The sequence below is a fragment of the Bubalus kerabau genome, chromosome 4, assembly GCF_029407905.1.
Source record: "Bubalus kerabau isolate K-KA32 ecotype Philippines breed swamp buffalo chromosome 4, PCC_UOA_SB_1v2, whole genome shotgun sequence".
NCBI classification, from domain to species: Eukaryota; Metazoa; Chordata; class Mammalia; order Artiodactyla; family Bovidae; genus Bubalus; species Bubalus kerabau.
This window is the reverse complement of record NC_073627.1, coordinates 126,912,343-126,938,575: the sequence shown is the minus strand read 5'-3', so window position 1 is coordinate 126,938,575 and position 26,233 is coordinate 126,912,343. Positions and strand designations below refer to the sequence as shown.

At 37.8% G+C, this 26,233-nt stretch overlaps 1 protein-coding gene and 1 pseudogene across 3 annotated transcripts in view; both read right to left on the bottom strand.

Annotated features, from left to right (window-relative positions):
* Positions 1–26,233, bottom strand: part of RECK (reversion inducing cysteine rich protein with kazal motifs) — an 82,782-nt gene that overhangs the window by 35,893 nt on the left and 20,656 nt on the right. For all 3 annotated transcript variants that reach the window (XM_055578525.1, XM_055578526.1, XM_055578527.1), the window contains exons 5-9: positions 26,043–26,128; positions 24,327–24,374; positions 7,831–7,864; positions 5,568–5,765; positions 1,842–2,109 (exon numbers count right to left, since the gene is read on the bottom strand). In XM_055578525.1, the coding sequence (XP_055434500.1) occupies positions 1,842–2,109; positions 5,568–5,765; positions 7,831–7,864; positions 24,327–24,374; positions 26,043–26,128 (634 nt within the window). The remainder of the gene's footprint in view (positions 1–1,841; positions 2,110–5,567; positions 5,766–7,830; positions 7,865–24,326; positions 24,375–26,042; positions 26,129–26,233) is intronic.
* Positions 4,153–4,271, bottom strand: LOC129651951 (uncharacterized; annotated as a pseudogene).

The window sequence follows — 26,233 nt, the reverse complement described above, 5'->3', positions numbered from 1 at the left end:
GGTTTTAAGAATTCAAAGCTGCTATAAACTATTATATATAGCAATATATACTATATATATATATTATTGTAGTGTGCATGTATTCTTATTTCAGTACCACTGATTATAAAGCAACTTCGGTGCATATATATATAGCTGAAACAAAATCAGGATCATTTCCAAAGTGATTTCACATTTTATACTCGTTAATTTTTAACATTGATGTAATAAAAGTATAAAAAAGTAATATGTAATATAAAATTTTAATACTACCAGAATGTGCAAAGTCACAAGTAAAAATTCTCCACCTCTGTCACATTTTGACTCTCATAATTACCTCTATGAGGAGGGTGTCTTTACTTTTATAAGTTTGCTCATTCATTTTACCAACATTTATTGCATGCCTATTTTATGTGAGGCCCTGTTCAAGGCACTGGCTAAAAGAAACAAAGTCCCTACTCTCAGTGGAGCTTACACATCATGGGGATGAGAAAGCTGAGGTACCTTGAGGTACCAAGATCCCACAGGCACCTTGATCTGGAAAATCAGTACTTTCTCTAGTCCTTACTTTCTGTATGACCTTGGACCTTGTTTAATATCTCAAGTTAGTTTTCTATATATAAACAAGAATTACACAAATTGACATCAGTCATAAGATGATACCGGCCTTGTCAGATTTCATGAAGATGAACAAGATGAAAGTGAAAGCATTCAGTAAACCATAAAACCTTACATCAAGATAAGAGATATAGTGTTTCTTACCAAAATTCTTCTTGGATGACACAGCCATTCCAATCTCCAGTTGACTACAGGGCACAACTCTTTAGTAGATACTCAAAGAATTATTCAGGATCCTTCCCAAATATATACATTTATAATTCCTATCAGTAACCCAATTTCCAATTGTAGGACCAACTTAACTTCTCTTTTAGCCCTTCTGTTAATTTTCTTTGGATGTTTTCCAAGTTTTTCATATCTTTGGTAAAGTTTAATGAGCTATTCTAGGCACAATTTTTTGGTAAAGTCTATCCAGTTTAGGAAACCCAGAGGAATTTCCTGTTGGTCCAGTGTTTAGGACTCCATGCTTTCACTGGAGGGGGCCTGGGTTCGATCTATGCTCAGGAACGAAGATCTCTCAAGCTGTTTTGGTGCGGCCAAAACAAACACCAGGCCCCCTCCCCGCGGCCCCCACCCCCCCATCACCCCCTACCCCCGGCAAAAGACTACTTCACTGTTTGTTATGTCATATTTATTTCAGGATATTATAGTAACATGTGGTACATTTTCACCCAAAATATCTCTAATAAAGCAAACTTCTGTTTCATCTGTGTTCTACCATTACTTTATCTCCATTTTTTCTTGTCTCTAGATTGTGTTTCCTCAAGCCTACACAAATAGTATTGTTAGTTTTTTATCCCTAAGTGTATCACCTAAATAAATGCCAATACACTGCTGTCTAACTCTGGATACAAGTGTCAACTCAGGTTACTCACCAATATACACAAAGAGTTGATTAAGTTCAAAGTTTCATAGTTTAACAAAAGAATAGTTTAACTTGAGGATAATAGTTTAACTTGATGATAACCTCGAGGGTAGAATTCATATTGCATCATCTTTAAATATTTAATGCCCTGCCAATGCTATTCCTCTCACTCCAAAACACAGTGCTTTTAGCTCAATGTACAAAAACAGTGTTCTATATATACATGATGCTCAATAAACACCTGCTGGATGAAAGAATGAGGGATTTTATATCTTCTGAACTCTTTACACAGTGCAAGAATATAACACACATTTCCTTAAATTCATTAATTAAAATGCTATTTTCTACTGGTTTTAATAAAGGAAAATGAGATACTGACCTACATGTTGAAGTGTTTGCTTTAGAACAACAATGCAGTTTAGCACCATCAAGGCCTGTAGAGGGAGGAGGATGCAGAGTGACTCCAGGGTGAACAGACTGTGAGCTTTCAAGAAAACACTGCCAAAGTGGATCCTGAGGCAAAGGCTGGGTCTTACAACCCTCGATGAGGCCGTCGACAATCTCCATTTCTGTTTTCTTAGACATCAGAATTCTCTTGCAGGCACTTTGGCAAGCATGATCTTCAGCTCTGTCACAGCAATACAAACCTACAGTTTCGGAATAGAAGTGGATTAATTAGCTGGTTTTATAGCATGCACTGCTCAGGCAGAAGAATCAAGTAGTATACTGGAATCCATTACTACTCTGAGTCATGTCAATATCTCCAGGATATTGAGCCTACCAAATTCTCTTTCCATTGCTTTGCAGTGTAGCAAACAAGTGAAAAGCTAAAGGTGGACTAGGTATCTATTATCAGATTCTCCACTGTGCTCATTCATGGGTTCTCCAGCATCATTCCTAGATAAATGAAAGATCCTCTTACACCGAAGAGGTCCTTACATGCAAGGTGTTTTATGTTCCTGGAAAGGATACAGTAGGTCAAATCGGAATTATTTCATGCTAGAAACAACAACCTAAAAGGATCATGTTCTTGACATAATGAGAAAGATGACTAATTTTAATAGCAATAATCACAAATACTGTATATCATCACATTCTGGGATAAAAAGATTTATAAATCTGTACAAATTAATCTAAGTAGTAATTTAAATAATACAATAACAAACTCTGACAAGGTATCAGTTTGTTATACTTTTCTGTAAAAAACTAGAAAGCAAGTGAACACTTTCAACCAGACTATAAAATTCAAAGGGCTTCTTTGAAGTAGTTTTCTTAGGAGTTTGATTTCTTAAGCCTATTCAGGCATATCTGTTTGTAGCTTTCTTTTCCAGTTTTCCTATACATTAGCACAGACATTTGAGATGGTTGTTCTTTTACCCTTAAAACATTTTCTGCCTTTTTTTTTTTTAACCTGCTATCTATCAAATTTGCTTCAGCAGCACCTCTCCGTAGCCTAAATGTCAGTGAAGACAGATCTCTCTTTAGAATAAATGAATGTTATTTGCAGCAAGTGCTTCACCCTCTGATTTTCCTCACACAATCACAAAATGTCATAAGCCTTAGTTAGAATCTGGCCAAACAAGGCATAGCACTGCTTTTGAGTTTACAAAAACAAGTCTTTGAATATCCCAGTGTAAGTGAAAACCCTGGCATCTGGCTTACAAGCCTTTTGCCAGTTTTGCTTAATTAGTTACTTTAAGTCTGATCACCTCTAAATGAAGAAAATGATTTATAGGCTTTACAAAGCTGAGATTCTGAAGATCCCATAAGGTGCAAGTTCATCAGGAGGCCCTGACTTTTGAAAAGTACGAGAATCTCATTTATATTGACATTTTTATTATAAAAGTAACAAATGTCATTGATAAAATTCAAATATTACACATCCAAACAATGTGGAACAAATAGGTATTAACTAAAAATGAATCTTACTGTATACATTTAGTTCTGCAACTTCCTTTCCTTGCTTATTACATCTTGGACTTGTATAATAAATATACATTTTTTTTGGTATTGTAGTAGATTTACAGAATTGTGTTAGGTCCAGGTGTACAGCAGAGTGATTTGGTTATACATATATTTTGAAATTCTCTTCCATGTTAGTACAAGATATTCAATATAGCTCCCTGTGCTATATAGTAAATCTTTGTTGCTTATCTATTTCATATATGGTAGTATATATCTGTTAATCTCATACTCCTAATTTATCCTTCCCCACACAACCTTTTCCTTTGATAACCACAATTTTGTTATCGGTCTGTGAGTCTGTTTTATAAAATGTTGATTTGTATTATTTTTTATTAGCTTCCAGATAAAAGTAATATACTATTTCTCTTTTACTTCAGTTAGTATGAAAATCTCTAGCTCCATGTATGTTGCTGAAAATGGCATTATTTCATTCTCTCTTATGGCTAATATTACATTTTATGTTATCACATTTTCTTTATCCATTCATCTGTTGATGAACACCTGGGTTTTTTCCATGTCTTGGTTATTCTAGATAATGCTGCTTTGGACACTGGCATGCATGTTTCTTTTCTTTTCTTGTTTTATGTCAACATTAAAACTAACAACTAGATCAATACAGCTAATAATTTAAAACCTTAATATATGAGAGCAAAGTATCAGCTCTATAGCCCTGGAAAAAATCTTTACATTCACCAATAGACACCCATTATATCTGTTTTGTGTATCATGATGCTTCTTATCTGTAACAAATCTCATACAGAACAATGAGTACTGGGTTGCAAAAGAGGATTTATTTTTGCACCTGTCTATATAAGTCTTTGTCTACAAATGAAACACAAGTGCTAGTATGTTTCTTTTCAAATTAGAGCTTTCATCTTTTCCACATATATATCCGGGAGTGGAATTGCTGTTCATATTTTTAGTTTTTTAAGGAACCTCCATACTGTTCTGCATAGTGGCTGTACCAATTTAAATTCCCACCAACAGTATAGGTGGGTTCCCTTTTTTTCACACCCTCTTCAGCATGTATTATATAATTTGCAGACTTTTTGATAATGGCCATTCTGACTGGTGTGAAGTGATACCTCACTGTAGGTTTTTTTTTCTCTCATTATAGTTCTGATTTGTTTTTCTCTAATAATTAGCAATGTTGAGCATCTTTGCATGTGCCTGTTGACCATCTGTATGTTTTCTTTAGAAAAATGTCTGTTTAGGCCTTCTGTATATTTTTTGATTAGTTTATATTTTTTGATATTGAGTTGTATGAGCTGTCTATATATTTTAGAAATTAAACCCTTGTTGGTCACATTCTTTTTCAAATGTTTTTCTCCCAGTCTGTAAGTTGTCTTTTTATTTTGTTTATGGTTTTCTTGCAAAAGCTTATAAGTTTCATTAGGTCCCATTTGTTTATTTTGCTTTTATTTCTTTTGCCTTCGGAAACTTATCTAAGAAAACGTTGTTATGATTTATGTCAAAGAATATTTTTGCCTATATTCTCTTTTAGTTTTATGTCATGATGTCTTATAATTAAATCTTTAAACCATTTTGAGTTTATTTTTGTGTATGGTGGGAGGCAGTATTCTAACTTTATGTATTTACATAACATACATCTCCCTTTTTGCAGGTTGTATAATGTTGTTATTATAGAGATATGTAGTTTATTTAATCAATTTTAATCAACACCCTATTGGTGGATGTTTAGGTTATTTCTAGTTTTTCTCTGTTAATAGCAATGTTGTAGTAAATATCCTTTATATGAATAGATGTGTTTTTACAAATTTGTAAGTTTTCTTAAAGGACAAATTCTGAGAAATGGAATTACTAGATTAAAAGGTATGGTTATCTGAAATGCTCATGGTCATAGCCCAAATTCTGCCCCCCCCTCCCCAAAACACCCATACCAATGAATTCTCCCCCTTCAGGATAGAAAGGGCCTGTTCCTTCATACCCTCAACAGCTCTGTCTTTCTTGGCAACTTTTAGCTAAGACAAAAATGACCAATCTGCCAAATCTAAAGACCAAAGGAGGTCTGGGTTTCCCAAATGACCCAGACTATAGATATCTTTAAGAATTTATTTCCTTTTTACAAATTATTTTACCAAAGATTGAAATGAAAGGAATACATATGGCTTTTACTTACTATCTGTTGGGTTCCTCATTGGATAAGATTGGGTGTAATTGTTCACACAGTGTATTAATCGTGGACTAATAGAGGCACAATAATTTTCCACTGCTTTGATCTGAGAAGGACCAGGAGAAGAATCTGTTCGAAAAATGGCTTGACAGTATTCTCGGCAGTTTGTGTGATGGCCTGCATAACTGCAACAAACTGATCCCACTAGAGGAAAAAAAAGATGACAGTGAAATGAAATCAGCCATTCGCTAACATTCAATCATCATAATAATGATGAAACAATTTGTGTCTTTTTGAATTTGAGAAATAAAACCATGCCATGGAAGACATGTACTTAAAGTCAGAACTACTGTAAGCATTGCCATGGGGACATTCAGGTGGTCACTGGTCTGAGAAAGTCATTTTTTGTCAACTTATAGTCTACAATGCAGTGGTCCTCAGCAGGAGCAGTACCAGCCCATGGGAGAACTTGAATGTATGTGGAAGTAGTTCTGGTTTTCATAATAACTTGAGGATATCTGCTGGCATTTAATACATGGGGGTCTGGGCTGTTAAATGCTCTGCAATGTACAGGACAGTCTCATACAATCAAACTGTCTCCTAAAAGCTAATAGCACCCATGGTGAGAACCACCAGACAGTTTCTTTCCATGTCAGATTAGTAGAGATTCATAAACAAAGCAAAGCAAAGCAAAAAAAAAAAAAAAAAAAAAAAAAAAATTGAACATACCAAAACAACAAAGCTCCAAATAGCTCCTTTATAAAATAGGACTGATAAAAACTAAGAGATATCAGGATCATTTCACAAATTTGCAAATTGTATGTGTCTATCTTGAAATAAAATCCCCAAAGTTCTATGCTGTTTAAACATCTCCAAGATTAGGACTAAACTGAAAGTTCTCAACTCATAACTGATACGACCTGCTTCAATACTGAAAAGTAAAACCCACATTTGAAATAAGTGATTCTGGATTTACATATTTTTAAAAATCAAAGTAGACTGTTTAATTTATCTGGGAAGAGCAGGATGAGTGGCTAGGGGTGAAGATGTGGGATTTATAATGAAGAGGAGCAAGAGGCCCTCCCAGGAAAGGCTAAGGGGTCTGTGGGAGGCCAAAGGGAGCCAAAAAGGTAGAGGGATGGCCATAAAAGGTTAAGAAAAAGGCAGATGGGAAATCTCTGATAATTATTAGGGATGGTTATGGAGGAACCAGACTCAGGTTTCAGTGACTTCTATAGAACAGGGAATTCAGGTGGCTTCCAGAAATAATAATAATGATAAAATTATATACAAATGAACTAAACTAGTACTAAACTAACAGCAAGACAAGCCTGTTTTCATTCACAGCTACATTTATCACTGTCAACCTCAATGAGGCTAAAACTGAGGGTAGAGGTGATGGATGCTGAGGACAAAGAGACAAGAGAGAATGGGAGAAGGATTTCCCCATGAGGCTGGCTTCCCTGCAGTGTGGGAGGACATAAAATTATGTGTCAAAGACTATCTGGGAAATCTTGAACTAAATCCCAATAAAAAAAGGGTAGCAAATAAAGTACCCTGGTTTCTGATATTTTAATACAGCCACTACCAAGCTCATCTAAACAACTTTTTGTTCCTTGATTGCGTTTCCCCATCTCCAACTGCTCTCATTGTTTCCTTCACCTAGAATGTCCTTCCTCCGATCTCTACTGTTCACATCATGTCTGTCCTTCTAGGCCCAGCTCAGGTACCAACTCCACAAAGTTACTTCTAAGCACCCTGCAGGAGGTGATCTCTCCTTCCTCTGAATTCCCACAGCATGTTCTCAGTAACTCAAGCCCATACCTACCACGTCCCAGGGTTCTTTGTGTACAGATTATGCCCTCCAAGATGAGTATCTGCCCTGCACAAAGCAGGGCAAGCAGTCAGTGAATATCTGGAAGCAACTGAGAGGTAGCCCTCAGCAACTGCTGCATTATTTTACATCATATTATGTGTGCTCAACTTCTGAAAGTTATCCAAGTGGGGCATGATCTTCCTCTAAAACACCCAGCACTATTATTTGCTTTGTAAATCTCCAACTAAGACATGGGAATTGTTAGAATTCATGAATGGCTCGACGCTCCAGAGGAAGCAGCCTATCAGAATCCTGCTGTGCACATTCCTTCAGATGGTTTAGCAACAGTCCGTTATAACAGCAAAGTGTTGGCAATATTTATAATAGCTAAATCATATTCTGTAAGCTGTGTTTTGCTCTTTGGATTGCTGGTATTGCTGATAATATACTTACTTTCATTTCTGCTAATGCAACTGAAAAGAGCATTCTGTAAATTAAAGAAAAACAAATAAAAAAATTAACAACCACACAGAATTTCTAATTTTATTCCACTTTATAGTTATACAGAAATCTGGATATCAAACTACTTAATCTTTCTCTAAATCCAAGATTGAAAACAAAGAAACTATGATATAGCATCCTGGTGAAAAGAGAAACCATCTTCAAATACATTAAGAATATAAAAAAGCTTTTAGAAAATAATAAAGGATATTTAGGGAAATACATTAATATATTTCATATAACCACAGTATTTTAAGAGTTGAAAGGACCTTAGAGATCACTTCTAATTATACTCAAACATGGCCATACACTAGACTCACCTGGGCTTCCTAGGCTTTACCCTAGACTACAGAATTGAAATCAGGAACGAAGCACAGAAATCTAAATTTTAAACAAGCCCTCGAAGATGATTCCTCTATAGCCATCCTAAGGACCAGAGTTGGGGGATCTCTCTACTACTTTACAGATAAATAAAACATTTCCTCAGCAAGGAAGAGACAGCCCCAAGTCACAGAGCAAGTCAAAACTAGAACCTGAGACTACAATTAACGTTTCTAAATCTCTTAGATCACTGTTTAGAAAACATCACCCTGGCTTAAAATCATTGTAAGGAAAATAAGAAACAAGACAAAAAAATTTCTTGTACAAAGTGAGGCGGATGATCAGGGTTTGTTGGCTAAGATTAGTATCACTCACATTTGAAAGAGGATGAATTCTTAAAAAAATATGTTGTTGTTGTTCAGTCCCTAAGTCATGTCTTGACTCTTTGTGATCCCATGGACTGCAGCACGCCAGGATTCCCTGTCCTTCTCTATCTCCTGAAGTTTGCTCAGACCCATGTGCGCCAAGTTGGTGATGCCATTCAACCATCTCATCCTCTATTGCCGCTTCTCCTGCCTTCAATCCTTCCTAGAATCAGGATCTTTTCCAATGATTTGGCTCTTTGCATCAGGTGGCCCAACTATTGGAGCTTCTGTATCAGTCCTTCCAATGAATATTCAGGGTTGATCTTCTTTAGGATTGACTGGTTTGATCTCTTTGCTGTCCAAGGGACTCTTAAGAGTCTTTTCCAGCACCACAGTTCGAAAGCATATAGGTATAAATAGTAGGTAGATAGAAATCAAGGGTACCCTTATTAATGAATACAGATGATTTTGGCTTTTAATTGTAACTAACTTCCAAGCTGGCTATGTGATCTGGACTTATTAAGGGACCAGCTTTACTGACATTTAAAACTTAGCTTCAAGGATCCATCTATGTAGTTGTATGAAGCTGTGATGCATTTTCTCTACTAAATAATATTCTACTGTAGGAATAAACCACACTTTGACTTATCCAAAGCAAAACAAAATACTAGGACCCATAGATAAGGGTCAATAATTCACTCAGTATGACTTCTTTCTGCTAGAGACCTCATCAAACAACATAAAATAGTGAAAAGTAAGTATTCTTGGTATTCTTTAGTAGTGGTCTTTTTTATATTTCTCTTCATCCATGTTTCTGTATTTTAGTTTAACTTTTTAGCTACCTATTATAGGTAGCCCTCAATTTTGTTTCAATGGTTTTAGGAACACTTTCAATAAAATGACCTAAATCAATATTAAAAAGTCATCTGTTACCAACTTTCCAGCCTCTCTTGACTGGGTTAAAATAAAATCAATAAAATTCTCATTGTCTTTCTCCTTCTAATATGCTGGTTGCTCCTTTAGGTTTTAGCTTTTTTGGTCCTGTTCCTAAGGAAGTATGGTTATTATCTTGGTGGCCACCCTAGGTTGCACGGCCTGATTTCCATTTTTGTTCTTCTTCCAGTTATTCTTAAATTCTCTAGAGCTGTAGTTCTGAAGTGGAGGTAATTGTGTTTCCCAGGGAACATCTGACAATGTCTAGAGACATTTTTGGTTGTCATAACTCATGGGGTTGGGGTGCGCTACTGAAGTGACATCTAGTAGGTAGAGGAGTCTAGAGATGCTGTGAAACACCCAACAATGTGCAGGGCAGCTCCCCAACAACAAAGGACTATCCAGCCCCAGATGTCAACTGTGTGAAGGTTGAGAAATCCTGCTCTAGAAACTTACAAACTTTTTCAAGCTTGATTTTTAAAAACCTCGATCTTAAAAATAAAAGAAATACCACTCTGGGTCACTCTTGTGGATCATTTAGCTTCAGCAAGAGGTACTAAAGGACATAAAATCTGAAAAACAACAGAGATCATCTAATCCAATTCCTTATTTGACAGAAGCCAACGACTGAAGTCTAGAAAGTCTGAACCCTAGCTTTCATCCACAAATGGGTCAGCAAACTATGGCACATGGGCCAAATCTTGATCACTGCCTGTTTTTGTAAATAGTTTTATTAGAACACAGCCACACCCATCATTTACATATTGTATATGGCTACCTCACACAATAATGGCAGAGTTGAATGGACAGTGAGCCTAAAATGGTCTATATGCCTAAAATATTTGCTATCTGACTCTTCACAAAAAGTTTGCTAACCCCTGACATAGAAGGACTCAGATGTCTCTCTTGATGTCACATCCAGAGCTCAGAGATATTCCCTAAGCATTTCTCATTTCTCTTAATGTTCACTGATAGACCCTTCAGGCATACGGTTACTCTAACTTACTGAACTAAAGAAATATGAACTTTCATATTTCTGCAAGGCAGCACCTCTTGTGTTAGTAACATGTTTACCTCTCTTTATCAATTTTAAGGTTTTAAAGAATGGTCCTTGCAGAGAATAGACTGGTGGCTGCCAGGAGGGAGAGTGTGGGAGAGGGCTGGATTGGGAGTTTGAGATTAGCAGATGCAAATTGGTATATACAGAACTGATAAACAAGGCCCTACTGTATAGCACAGGAAACTATATTCAATATTCAGTGATAAGCCATAGTGGGAAAAAGAATGTATATACATGTATAACTGAGTCACTTTTGCTGTATAACAGTAACACAACACTGTAATTCAACTATACTTCAATAAAAATATAAAATTAAATTTAAAACTTACATTAAAAAATAAAAGAATGGTCCTTCACTCAAGTATACTGGTATTTGATAAATTCACCAATTCTCTGTTGCTTACTTTATATGCATCATGATTTTATCATATCCTTCTCTTTGATAAGATTCCTAACCGTATGTAACTACACCTAAAGTATAAATTATAAGTAACTTTTTTTGGTGGGGGGGCCACACAGCATGTGGGATCTTAGTTCCTTGGTCCGGGATCATATCTGTGTTTCCTGCATTATAAGCATAGAGTCTTAACCACTGGACTGCCAGAGAAGTTCAGTAACTCTGCCTTTTTACCGCTTATTGTTGTTTAGTTGCTAAGTTGTGTCTGACTCTTTGGAACCCCATGGACTGTAGCCTGCCAGGCTTCTTTGTCCATGAGATTTCCCAGGCAAGAATACTGAAGTGGGTTGCCAGTTCCTTCTCCAGGGGATCTTCCCAACCCAGGGATTGAATCCAGGCCTCCAGCAGTAGCAGGTTGATTCTTTACTGCTGAGCTACCAGGGAAGCCCTTCACTGCTTAAACTACTGCTGGTTAGTTGACAGGGCTCAGGACACACATGAGTTGCAGCACTGGCTTAGTTTCTTCCTTTCTTTAAACGGTCAATCTTGGGAGTCTTGGCTAAAGTCAAGTCTTAAGTCTGGTGATCGGATCAAATATCTGATCGCCATCTAGTGGCAAAAGCAGGCAGTAACTGAGGGTTTATACTTGGGTTTATCAGATCAGATCAGTCGCTCAAGTCATCTCCGACTCTTTGCGACCCCATGAATCGCAGCACGCCAGGCCTCCCTGTCCATCACCAACTCCTGGAGTTCACCCAGACTCACGTCCATCGAGTCAGTGATGCCATCCAGCCATCTCATCCTCTGTCGTCCCCTTCTCCTCCTGCCCCCAATCCCTCCCAGCATCAGAGTCTTTTCCAATGAGTCAACTCTTCGCATGAGGTAGCCAAAGTACTAGAGTTTCAGCTTTAGCATCATTCTTTCCAAAGAAATCCCAGAGCTGATCTCCTTCAGAATGGACTGGATGGATCTCCTTGCAGTCCAAGGGACTCTCAAGAGTCTTTTCCAACACCACAGTTCAAAAGCATCAATTCTTCGGTGCTCAGCCTTCTTCACAGTCCAACTCTCACATCCATACATGACCACAGGAAAAACCATAGCCTTGACTAGACAGACCTTTGTTGGCAAAGTAATGTCTCTGCTTTTGAATATGCTATCTAGGTTGGTCATAACTTTCCTTCCAAGGAGTCAGCGTCTTTTAATTTCATGGCTGCAGTCACCATCTGCAGTGATTTTGGAGCCCAGAAAAATAAAGTCTGACACTGTTTCCACTGTTTCCCCATCTATTTCCCATGAACTTGGGTTTATATGGAGCCTCTTTTGACCTCCTGCCACCAATACTATACCCATATAAACACCTTCCCCACCCGCTCATTTTACTCTAGAAGAGATCAAAATTACAGGGTAACTGAGGTGAGAACCTACCACAACCTCAGAGACCCAAAGAACAAGCCAGCATGTGGGAGTCCCCAAAGATCTTTAAGTCCCAAAGCCTTCACGATATAGCTGGAGAGACAGATATACATAGTAAGCAAAGGGCAGAGCTGGGTGGGACTAGAACTCAGAGTGCTCTGCTTGTGCTCTCCTATGACACTATCCTGTGAGAAGACTTTGGATTATTATTTTGAAATTAGCCAATGCAAAGCTGAATTTATGTCCATAGAGTGATCTATCTTAACAGTCTCCTGTTTTTAAAATCAACATCTTAAATTGTAAAAAAAATAATTTTCTTGGTTATTATATCCTTTAAAAAATTTTGAACATGAAGTCTTTCTTCAGGCAGCTGCTTTCATTAACTAGTTCCCTGCCCTACCTTCGATGGTTTTTGAGAACTGCAATAAGCCCTTCCACCTAGTACTGGGAGCAGGTAACCTGTGGGCAAATCTAGTAGAAAAACTAAGATACAGAGTGAAATCAACAAGAACCCTATGTGATCTTTCATGTCACATCGACCTTCCTTTTGGGGTCCAAGTAGGAGGCACATTCTGCAGCTCCAACTTCTTGTTCATAAGTTAGCTCTGTAGATTTATTTTTGACCTGGTCACCTGCTTTTCCACTTCAGTGACCCCTTCTAACATTTCTCCACTTGTCCACTTGTCTCAATCCTGTCTCTGTCCCACTGCCTTTCTACTATAACTGGTCCCTCTAGCTCCCTTTCCCATTCTCACCAATGATGATGATGAAAAAAAACCAAGGATCGTATGAATCTTATTAAAAACAAACAAAATCAAGCTTGAATCTTTGATGTTTTAGTCACTTCTGGAGAAAGACCCAAAAGAACACATTCTAAGAAATATTAATGTTTCCTATTCCCAAGGCTACTAGTTAAAAGTAAAAGGGACTGTTTTGTTCTGAAGGCCTCAATAAATAAAATCAGTTTGCTTTGCACAGATGGACTGAAATTTCTCCCAGTTTGAAGGTTTGCATGAAAAATCTAGCTTATTAAATGTTAAATCAGAGATTAAATACTTGACCTTTTTTTTGGGTCGCACCACACAGCTTGTGGGATCTTAGTTCTCTGACCAGGGATTGAACCTGGGCCACAGCAGTGAAAGCACTGAGTCCTAACCTCCAGGTCGCAGGGAATTCCCCAACAATGGAACTTAAAACATGTTTTTTTAAACCTCTACAAGATGTTTTCTCCTTGTTGTGGACACCATGGCTTTTTAGTGAAAAAAAAAATCTAAGTGACTAGAACATGTAAAGGAGTTTAATATGACATTGCTGCTGTTTAGTCACTAAGTCATGGCTGATGCTTTTGTGACCTTATGGACTGTAACCCACCAGGCTCCTCTGTCCATGGGATTTCCCAGGCAAGAATACTGGAGTGGGTTGCCATTTCCCCCTGCAGGGGATTTTGCTAACCCAGGGATTGGACCTGTCTCTCCTGCATTGGCAGGTGGATTCTTTACTGCTGAGCCACCAGGAAAGCCCCTTAATGCGACATGGACATCACTAAACAAGTGATTCTTCAATTTCTTCAGCATTTCAAATAATATCATTTCAATAGTGGGACAAAAATGAGACCCTAAACTAAGATTAACGGGTCTAGACTACTCAGAGAAGTTTGTTCATGATTACCACAGAGTATCCAACCAACTGGAAGCAAATTCACTGGCAAGTACTATAACACCTGCAGAGTAACACAAGGTCTAGAACAGAGCTTACATAGAGTATGTGTCTGTGGCAGACTGACTGCAGCAATGGTTTCAATTTTTCACACTTCTCTGTGTCTATTTCTCTCACACTAACTCTGGACGTAATCATGTGATTTGCTTTAGTTAAGGGGACAGCACTAAGTGTGAGGAAAGTAGAGGCCTGCACATGTATCAATACTTGCAGGTTTCACTTCCTCTCTTGGGCTTGGGCCACCACCATGGGAACTTGTCTGACCCAGGCTGTGAGAGCGCTGGGAGAGACTCATGGAATAGAGCTGAGCTGACTTAGCCGAAGGCATCCTAAACCAGCCAGGCCCTGGCTGATTTGCCAAGCAATGGCAGATGCGTAAGTCGGCCCAGCTTACTCAAATCAAAACTGCCTACATGCATGAGAAATAATAAATTGTTATGGTTCTCGGCTATGGGGTTTAGGGATGGCTTGCTACACAACATTACTGTGATTGCTGCTGCTGCTGCTGCTGCGTCGCTTCAGTCGTGTCCAACTCTGTGCGACCCCATGGACTGCAGCCCACCAGGCTTCTCTGTCCATGGGATTCTCCAGGCAAGAACACTGGAGTGGGTTGCCATTTCCTTCTCCAATGCATGAAAGTGGAAGGTGAAAGTGAAGTCGCTCAGTCGTGTCTGACTCTTAGCAACCCCATGGACTGCAGCCCACCAGGCTCCTCCATCCATGGGATTTTCCAGGCAACAGTACTGGAGTGGGGTGCCATTGCCTTCACAGATACAGTATTCAGTGCTTTCTCTGCTCATTCAAAGAATGACTAATTCATAGACATTTACACAGGGTTTTCACATAAAACTGCTATTTACTCTGAAACAAAGAACCTTGTGTACTGTCCAGAGTGGGAAAATTTTCTATTAAAAATTCTATCTATAAAAATACTAACTGTAGCACCTATTTACAGGCAACAGATTTCTGTTCATCCTTTAAGTCTTACCTGCTCTGTGAAGACTTCCTCATTACCCTGGGCAGGGTTTTTTTCCTCCAGGCTTCAAGGTGTCTTACACAGACTTCTAGCAATGTACTTGGATTTGTATTATAATGGACTATTTGAATTTCCCTCCTCCCATGGACTAGGCTATGCACTTCTTACTGTTCTCAGAGTACAAAGATCCTTCTATCTTTGTACTCTGAGAACAGTGCCTGGTACATATTAAATGTATCAACTCAATGAACATTGAAGGAATGAATGAACGACAGATGCAAAGAAAAGTGAGACATGGACTCTGCCAGTAGGAACTCAAACGATTAGCATTAAAAAGTGATAGGCAAAGGAAGAGTTACACTGTAAGGTGACAAAATGCCACAATAAAGTATGCAAAGTGTTTATATGTAGCAACTAATATTTTTGAGTGTGGAGGGAAGAGGGCTAAGCAGACAAGATTTTAAAGAGGTACCATCTAAGCCAGAATTTGGATAGGGGTTTTGGTATTCTGTGGTGGGGTGGGATTTCACAGGTGTGCGGGTAAAAGGGAGTTCTGATTTGTAATATTTGCTGATATGTATGGCATAAATACCCCCAACATGGCTGCTTTTCAAGTTAAAAACTGGCTTGCAAAATTCCTGAATATTTAACAACTGACCAGTTCTCCCTAGCAGGTAGGAGTTGGCTCTAGCCTACTACTGGATGGGAACGATAGGATGGATTTAGGGAGCAGGAATTCCAGGAGGACAATGGGTGGTACAGCCACAACTAACAAAACACACAGCCAATCTGGGAAGTAAAAGCACTAACCTGCAGAACTGTCAAGGAGGGAAGAGTTAGGACCAAGAAAAGCTTAAGTACACTAGGCTGAGGAACATGAACTATATCTTATGGGTGAGCCACTGAAGAGTTTCAAGGAAGGGAGTGTTGTGATCATATCTGATATTTAAAGAGGTCACCCTAGAAGAAGTGGAGATAGTAAAAAAAAAAAAGAGGAGAAAGTAGAGACAGGGAAGCTACCTGGGCAGCTATTGTAGTAGTTCCCCAAAATGGTATAAAGGCCTGAAACAGGCTATAACTGAGGGTCTGGAAAGGAGGCCCATTTAAGACATATTCCACAGGCAAATCTTTAGGGTTTTATGGCTAGTTGTTCTTTGTTTTTGTGGGAGGTGGTGAGAAAGAAGAAATAGTAGACAATACCTTTTAGGTTTTTAGTTTGTGTATCTGGGAGGACTGTACTTGAACAACCAAGTGAGGAATATAAGAAAGATGGTAAGTTTTTCTCTGAAGATGAGTGTATGTGTGGCGTGTGTAGCAGTAGCGTGGAGGGAAGGAGAGGTAGGGAAGATAAGTTAGTTTGGCTGATTTATTGGGGCAATCAAAGCAATCAGGGTAGATGAGATTCAGTTCAGTTCAGTTGCTCAGTTGTGTCCAACTCTTTGCAACACCATGGACTGCAGCACGCCAGGCCTCCCTGTCCATCACCAACTCCTGGAGTTGACTCAAACTCATGTTCATTGAGTTGGTGATTCCATCCAACCATCTCATCCTGTCGTCCCCTTCTCCTCCTGCTTTCAATCTTTCCCAGCATCAGGGTCTTTTCCATTGAGTCAGTTCTTCATATCAGGTGGCCAAAATATTGAAGTTTCAGCTTCAACATTAGTGCTTCCAAAGAATATTCAGGACTGACTTCCTTTAAGATGGACTGGTTGGATCTCCTTGCAGTCCAAAGGACTCTTAAGAGTCTTCTCCAATACCACGGTTCAAAAGGATCAATTCTTCAGCACTCAGTTTTCTTTATAGTCCAACTCTCAAATCCATACATGACTACTGGAAAAACCATAGCCTTGCCTAGACAGACCTTTGTTGGCAAAGTAATGTCTCTGCTTTTTAATACGCTGTGTAGATTGGTCATAACTTTTCTCCCAAGGAGTGTCTTTTAATTTCATGGCTGCAGTCACCATCTGCAGTGATTTTGGAGCCCCCAAAAATAAAGTTTGCACTGTTTCCCCACCTATTTGCCATGAAGTGATGGGACCAGATGCCATGATCTTAGTTTTCTGAATGTTGAGTTTTAAGCCAGCTTTTTCACTTTCCTCTTTCAAGAGGCTCTTTAGTTCTTTGCTTTTTGCCATAAGGGTGGTGTCATCTGCATATCTGAGGTTACTGATATTTCTCCTGGCAATGTTGATTCCAGCTTGTGCTTCATCCAGCCCAGGGTTTCTCATGATGTACTCTGCATATAAGTTAAATACGGAGGGTGACAGTATACAGCCTTGACGTACCCCTTTCCCGATCTGGAACCAGTCTGTTGTTCCATGTCCAGTTCTAATTGTTGCTTCTTGACCTGCATATAGATTTCTCAAGATGCAGGTAAGGTGGTCTGGTATTCCCATCTCTTTAAGAATTTTCCAGAGTTTGTGGTGATCCACAAAGTCAAAGGCTTTGGCATAGTCAATAAAGCAGAAACATATGTTTTTCTGGAACTCTCTTGCTCTTTCGATAATCCAGCAGATGTTGGCAATTTGATCTCTGGTTCCTCTGCCTTTTCTAAATCCAGCTTGAACACCTGGAAGTCCACGGTTCATGTACTGTTGAAGCCTGGCTTGGAGAATTTTGAGCATTACTTTACTAGCGTGTGAGATGAATGTAACTGTGCAGTAGTTTGAGCATTCTTTGGCACTGCCTTTCTTTGAGATTGGAATGAAAAGTGACTTTTTTCCAGCCCTGTGGCCATTGCTGAGTTTTCCAAATTTGCTGGCATATTGAGTGCAGCACTTTTACAGCAGTAGATGAGACTGCCTAGATAGAAAAACCTGGCCATTTGGATTAGATGGGGTCATAATCTAATCAGACTTGATCAGATTTCCCTTTGGGGATGATCTTATTCAGTTCACTTCTGAGAAGAATGGACTAATGAGGAAATACATAAGTTCATCAGACTAAATGGGAGCTATTCCATTTAGCTTCTATTCCATTTAATTCCATTAGCTTCCCCAATACAAAATATGACAAAACCAAAGAGCATACAAATGGAGAATAATCAAGATTTTATACTATCTTAAGCCAGTACTGCAGGACCTAATAGGTTTCGCTCTTTTTGGAGCTCATCAGCTGCAGGTAACGGCTCAGATGTAGTCCCATACAGCATACCTGTAGAGCATTTTACCATTACAAAGCCTCCCATTCACCATCTTCTATTTATTATATTCTGACAATCCTTGGCGTTTCCTTGGTACTAACTAAAAGAAGCTTTACATTTAGGTGCTAAAGGCTCTGCTGAGGCAAAGTAATCACATGACTCTTATTGTTAAAATTCCCCAAAGTCAACTGTCCACAGCCTAGGCTGTTATCTGCCATTCAAGGAGAAGGCCTACTGTATTCTTGGAACTACTGCAGCACAGATCCAATCACACCGAGGCACAGGCCTCGAGCTGAGAATACTGCTGATCCCTGCCCTCCCAGCTCTAAATTTTGGGAGCTATTTTTTCATCCCTTTTCCTTTATGCTTCTGGTAGTAAATCTAGAATCAAAGTTAATTTGAGAGAAAAGGAACAAAATAAAATTAAAATAGAAATCTTTAAAGCAGAATATTTATTGTGACATTTCCTGATGATACACTACATACCATACAGACACACATAAAAATGCACCAAACAGTGGCATCTGGGGTACCATGAAGTGTGTGGTAAGCTACCACCTGTGCACAGAAGGGTGGAAAAGAACGTGTACATATTTACTTTCATGTGCATAAAGTCTCTCTGGTGACTTTAGGAACTGGGTGGCTGTGGTATAAGAGATAGGAAAGAGACTTTATTGTATATGGTTTTGAATTCTGAACATGTGAATACTAAAAAAAAAAAATGAAATTTAACACATACCTGCACTCTTCTCTTATGCATTTAGCTGTGTGTTCATATGACATTGCTGACAGAACTGAGCTTGGAACTCACAAGGCTGACCATCTTTGTTCTTGTGGTTCTGAGAGCCTCTTTTTAACATCCTCAGAGTCTTAACTTTACCTCAGTATTCCCACTGAGAACCAGAGTCCCAGGACATAGCATTATTTTAGTTTTCTTCAGCAACAATTTAGTTTAAAACTTTAAATGGCTTAACTTAAAAAAAAATCCTCACAAAAATATCTTCTTCTGGCTTTCCTTCCTAGTTTCTCACCTTCCTTAATGAAATAACAGCAAATAACGAGTGAAGGAAGCTAGGAAGAAAATAGAGAACTGAAAATTGTATTTTTGATAAGGATATAAAGAAAAGCATAGAGAAGGATCTGTGAAAGAAGGAATAAACAAGTAAAAGTCTGATGATAAATTTGCAACACTCTATTTCAGTGGTTCATGCAGCAAATGGAAAGGTATATGTATTTATGGCCATTATGTTAAGAGAATGGCAGGTAAGGTCTGACATAAAGGCATGACACAGGTTTAAGAAGCTAAAACTAAAATTTGTCTCATCATGTTAGAGACATTGCCAGGTCTCTGGAAATATACCAGCCTCACATCATCTTGATGTTTATTCTGACATTCAAGAAAATAACTACCAACAGCCAATTTTTGTTTTTAACCACCATCTTGGTGGCTAGAAGAAAATGTTTTCAGCTATCCTGTAGACAAAGACTATGCATAAAGTTTCACACCTTGTGGAATATATGACTACGTTTTTACTTTAGTTCTAATCAGCCAATTTGCCCTAGGGTGGCTAAACTAGTATGGCTCTACTTTATATCCACCATCTGTTCTGATTATTAGTGCTTTCATTCTAGTTGTTGAATATTTTAAATGTCATCCCTGGTCTAATATCACACATGAATAGACGTGGCCTGATCAATACTTCTAGGGTTAAGACCAAGTTTGTGAAAACATATGGTGAACCTAGAACTGAGCATGCCGGTGACACTTGAACATGTCCATGACAGAGTTATCAAGCTAGTGGTTAATCCCGGCAACTCTAGCCAAATGTGTGTGATTCTGAAAGAAGTACTCTCAAATACTGAAGGAAGTATTCTTTCTCAGGTATTACTCAGAATAAAAGAACTGCAGAGACAAGTCTCTGCAGACTCTCTAGTCTCCTGTCCCATTGCAGAAATCTCCTCCACAGTGTGTTTATCCAGTAAATCTTTGCTTGAACACTTGCAGTAATAAGAATTTCTCTTTTTCTTGGAATATCTCAATCCACTATTTTCAATGAACATAGAAAGGATCCTCCTACTGGAATGTCAGTAGGAGGATTGGCTTCTCCTCTTTCCATTCCCTAAAAATGCAATTTTCAAAATCAGCTCTCCCTTTTTTCTACACTTCCTCTTTCACAGAGCTTTCCTTCACTCTTGAGATTCAAGAGTTACTTTATGGTTGACTTTGGGCATGATCTCTCATTTTTAGTCTGGTATTCCTAACTACCTCTGTGTGTGTGAGTGCTCAGTCACTAAGCTGTGTCCAACTCTTTGAGACCCTATGGACTGCAATCCACCAGGCTCCTCTGTTCATGGAATTTCCCAGGCAAGAATACTGGAATGGGTTGCCATTTCTTTCTCCAGGGAATCTTTCCGACTCAGGGAGCTAACCCACATCTCTTGCATTATTGGCAGATTCTTCACCACTGAGCCACCTGGGAAGTCCAACTTAACCTCTGAGATATGCGATTTTTACATTTAAAAAAGACCTAACACTCAATATACTTCTATTTCTTTAAAATCCCTTCCCATGCTATCTTTGCTGTGTATTTTCTTTTTTAAAAATTCAATATTATTATTGTTTTCATATAACTTGTATGTTTTAATTTAGTCCCTTTGTATTTTTATTGTTCTCATTTTCCTTTGCATCTCAAATAATTATAGGTATTTTAGAACTTCCTTTAGAGAAGGACTTTTAGAAACGGTGCAGTAACAGCAATTCTTTGTCTTTGTTGTCTAGAAACACCTTAATTTTGCCTTCTTTCTTGAAAAATATTTTTGCTGGATATGATAGTTATTTTCTCTCAGAACATTTTAGGTATCATTCTACTGTCCCTGGCTTCCTCTGTTGCTTTGAAAAGTCAGCTGTTGAACTCCTTTGAAGACAATGTCTTTTTTTTTTTTTTTTTCCTGACTGTTTTTAAGATCTTTGGCTATGAAGTATGTCTGCAATGTATGGATTAAAAAAAAAAAATCCTGCCAGATCCTTCTTGGGCCTGTGTTTTTTCTCCTTCCTCTAGTATTCCAATTAGAACACTCATATCCTCTATGTCCCTTAAGTCTCTTTCAGCCTATCCCACTGAGCTGCTTTTTCACATAGCTTCTTTAGTCCTATCTTCCAATTCATTAATTGTTTCTTATACTTCCCTGAACATCATCTCCTATACTCAGTTCATCATAACAAATCCTGAATGATGGACTCTTATCTTCAAATCTCTGATTTATTCCCAAATATTTGACTCTATTGCTATCATCCTAGTTGTGGGCCATATTTGTTTTTAGCTAAGTTAGAGAAATTTGGGGGATCTAAAACTTAGCTTGCACCTAAGACTTAAAGCTTTCTAAAATATTGACTTATTTGTTTTGCTGATCTCTTATCACAGAATCTTTATTATCTCCTTCTACTTAATAATGACTGACCCCCAAAATATAATTTTTCCAGGATCTGGTCCCACTTTACCTATCCAAGCAGAATTCTCAGCCCTAAATAGGCCTACCTTCTTTTTACCCCCCTGTACAAGCCATGTGCACGTTTGCTAACATGCTTTTGATACAGTCTCCTAACCCAAATTATATAAATCCTTTCAGGCCTCTCTTTTGCAGTTTCTCCTGATAACTCCCAGTATGCTCAGTCCGCTTTCTCATTTGCTTGAGCCCTTGTGTGTTCAGTACATATTTTAATTATCTTGACTCAATTAGATATAATTCTTTAGTATTTGAAGTTGAGCTATATGTAGCTTAACCATAATTCTAACCTAGATCTGATCCAAAGTTTTTATATAATTTTACTTATTTTTGGCCAAGCCATGTGGCTATGTGGGATCTTAGTTCCCCAACCAGGGATGAAACCCATGGTCCCTGCAGGGGAAGCATGGAGTCCTAATCACTGGATGGCCAGGGAATTCCCAAAAGTTTGCTTTCTAATAAAATAAAATTGCCTTTCACTATTCAATAAATATTTGTTGACTTGTGTAAAAAAGAAACCAGATGTTGCAAAATCATATATGAAAATGCTTTACATTTAACTAGTTTATCTTAGCTTAGCTGGAACAAAGTAATCTTAAATGGCATTACAATTTTTAAACTTTATTCATTTAAATAAATTTCTCAGGAAATCTCCTCAAAGGGGATTCTGCAGCAGTTTATCAGTGAAGATAAACATCAGCTCCTTTGAAAATGACCATTCATTCTCTGACTCTCTAGTCAAATTACGCAACTCCATCCTTTAGAGTAAATGTTAACCCCTAAAATTGTAAACCTAAAGTAATAGCTTACATATTTGGAAGTTCACTTCCAGGGGCCACTCCAGTGTTAAGGAAAAGGTACTAAAAACCTAGTTTTATGTTTTATAAACTATTCTCATGTTGATAAACAACTGATCCAGTTAAAATAGGTTGCACTACACCAAAGTTACCCACTTCACTTTATAACAAATGGCCATTACGTCTACACTAGAGTTTAACAATCTAATGAGAGTGACTGTTATTTGGGGTTTATAATGCAGAACCTTCTTTCCATGTTTAAGTGCTCTTGCTCTCTTTTTATTTGTAAATAACATATAAAATATAAAATAGAATCTCAAATTATCTTGATAATGTGTACAGTCAGTGTTTTACATATGTAAACATAATATATATATAACATATATATATTTTACATATATATATATTACATATAGATTTTATTTTTATATATATGTGAAAAAACCATCTTGACATGTACATTTTTGGAAGATATTAATAGTTGCTTAATTCTAGGCCAAATAAGGAGAGACTGAAAAAGAGAAACTACTCTTAGTATTTCTCTCATAGGACAGTGATTATCTCTCTTACCTTTCCTGTCCCGTCCTTCATCAACACATACTGGCAGACTTCCTAGGTCAATGCAGAAATCCAGACAAGAGAAGGAAGCACACTAAAATAGTGGAGGACAGGCTACAGGAGATGGACAGTGTCAGTGTCATGGACATCATGTGGGAGAAAAGAAGGAATCGTCACAGTTAGTCACTTTGTTTAAGAGAAACTAAAACAGTTACTTCAGTGGTAGAGAGAAAAGAAAAAAAGAAAGATCTTTCTACTTCTTTGTAGAAAGTCTCTTTTCAATAAGAACAGAGAAGAACTGCAGTTAATTTGGAAATTTGTCTTCAGAGAAACAGATAAAACCTAGCAATAGTATAAAGGAACAAAAGATAAATAAGACTTTTTTTTCGATTAAAAAATATTGAGAGATTATTTATAGGCTTTGAGAAAAGAAAAAAAAATCAGAACTATAATTTAGAAGCAGTGAAGAGGCTGTTCTATTTTTCTTCTCCAGGAGAATACAGACTATTAAAAGCAATAGGAATCCCAATGTTTATATATAAAAATGATGAATGAGTATACAGCTTTATACTATGAAAAAACATATTGTCACATTTAACAATGAAGTTCTAGAAACTGACCAAATTTTAGTATCAGTGAGGAGATTTTATTTCACATCAGGGACAATCTTTTGCACATACTTACATGATGTGAAATACTTCCTATACCTCTGCCCCTCCTCAACCTGTGTCCCCATGCCCCACTCAATCTATCAATAAGTACTACAGTGCTTGAAATACCACTGCTAGGAAGAGTCCCTCGAGATTTAAACAGCCTTTGAAATTTAGTATATACCTCTCCCCTCCAATGTACGATGCTAGGAAAGTATGAAGTTACTCACGCTAGCAATGTGATTGTTTCTTCCAATTAGAAGTAGTTCATAAAGGTGGATACCTGGATGAATCAAGGTATAGGAAAAGGGGCAAAAGAAGATATGGAACCTAAGGAAAACTATTTTACAACCTAGGATACAACCAGTAGCTATATTATGAAAACACAGGTTAAAGCTTCTGTATGTGTGATTTAGGCATTTCTTTCAAATTAATGCTTAACTGCAACAAGTTAAAGTCATAACATTTCTAAACAAAGTAAATGACATTTTCCTGAAGATTATCTTTTCTATCAAGTAAAAGGTAATTTATTTAACAATGAATTCATTTTTAAAACTTGATTCTATCAATTCTGATAACATCTGATTTGTTTATCCACATTTGTGAAAATGCATACCTCATATTCTTTTCTGCAAACTCTGGAAATATCATTTTTTGACGATGCCTAAAAGATAACAAATTCATCAATTAATTTATTACACATGCTCTTCAGTATGAAACCAAAAAGAATACAAACATAAGTATATGTAATTGCTGGCACAGCAGTCTTTACTTCATCAAGGAAAACCTCATGCTCAAATATTATCCAAACAAATCTCATATAATTTTTTAAACAAGCATTAGCTCCAGATATGCTAGAATTTCATTCTTCTATGGCTTTAATCTCACATAATGACATAGTCCTTTTGTTATTTCAGAAACTAGATAAGTTTGAAGGAAATGTAAATCAGAGGACTTTTTTTAAAAAGTCTAAATTCCATTCTGTAACAAATTTTCTTGTGAAGCTCTGCTGCAGTGAATTTTCTTATGAAGTTCTGCCAGGGCATTTATAGTTTGCTTTTTCTTTAACCCTTCATATTCTAAGTTCCCATATGAACCCATATCCTCAGAAAAAATCCATACCTAACAGAGGAGACAACTAAAGAAGGAAAGGCAATGCCAGGCAATTAATTAATAAAAGTTATTTTTATGTAATTTTCTTAACAAGTTTATGAAGAAGAAATTAACCCTTCTACAGATGAGGAAACGGACACACAGAGAAACAACATGATTTACTGAAGTATATACTTTCCATAAAAAACAAGCCAAAACACATCTGCTGAGGGGTGGCTGTTCTTCCACATGATAACAGTCCCCACTTAGAAATACAGTCCCAGAGCCATGGGCTCTGGTTCCTTTTTCTATTTCCTCCACATCTATCACCTAGGCTCACGCAGTTCTTAATAGATCAGCTGACGAGGACAGGGAAAGCAAGCAGCAGAATGGACTGGCAACTATTCTGTGTCTCACGAGATACACTACAGTTCAAATCCTGTACAACTCAGTTTCACCTCAATGCCTGCAGGAGAACAGCAGATAGTTAGGCTGTGTGCTGCCCAAAGAGTGTGGTTCAGTAGTCTGTATGAAAGTGAAGGTGTTTCACATACTCCTGTTCAAAGACCAGTCACTAGAAGAAGAAAATAAGACAAGGCTTTGCAGCTGCAGTTTCAGGGCCACTTAAGTTTCCCAGTTAAGAGTGCTCCCACCACTTGGAGTTAGAGGAGCCTGGAGACCAGTTTTACCACAGCACTCTGACGAATCACCATGAGCATATAGTGAGGAAGAGTTCAGGGGTCTAACTTGATTCAGATCTGAGATACATCAAATCAGAGAGGAGTCATAATTCACTGTAGGAGTCATGCTCACCTGAGGAGCAGAGAAGGAATAAAGAACAGAGAGTAAATCCATGATGAAAGACAGAGGGAAGATAAAAGCTAAATAAGCCAACTGTGTCAACTGCTTTCATCCAAGCACACCTGAAATTTATACCACTATTTGGAGTTGTTTAGCACTGATTAAGCATGACCATAGGCAGAGTACAAAAGTCCTTGATTTCAATAACATTTTTTCTTTGTGTGGCAGAGAGAAGTTAAAGCACAAGAGAAGGCTGAGTGTCTTACATGCAGCAGACATAACTGAAAAAGCAGCATGTCTAAAAGGAAATAGTCTATGCAAGGAATGCTAAATTTGCAGCTGCTATGGGTCACCTCTCCAGAAATAGGCAAGATCCAGGACACAGCTAAAACGCAAACTACACTGCACTCTGCTTAAGAGCCTCATTGCTAAGTGTTACCTGCTTGCATGCCTGTCGACATTCCAAGGTAATAGCCAGTTCACAGCAGCCTAAGCCAACCCAGCCATCAGACTTCTTAAACACACCTTAAAAACAAAATGTTCAAATGTTTTGGTCATAAGAAGTGACAAAACAAACTGGTTCAAGGATACCACTCAAGTCAAAGCAAGTTTCCGTAAGAAAACTAGCTT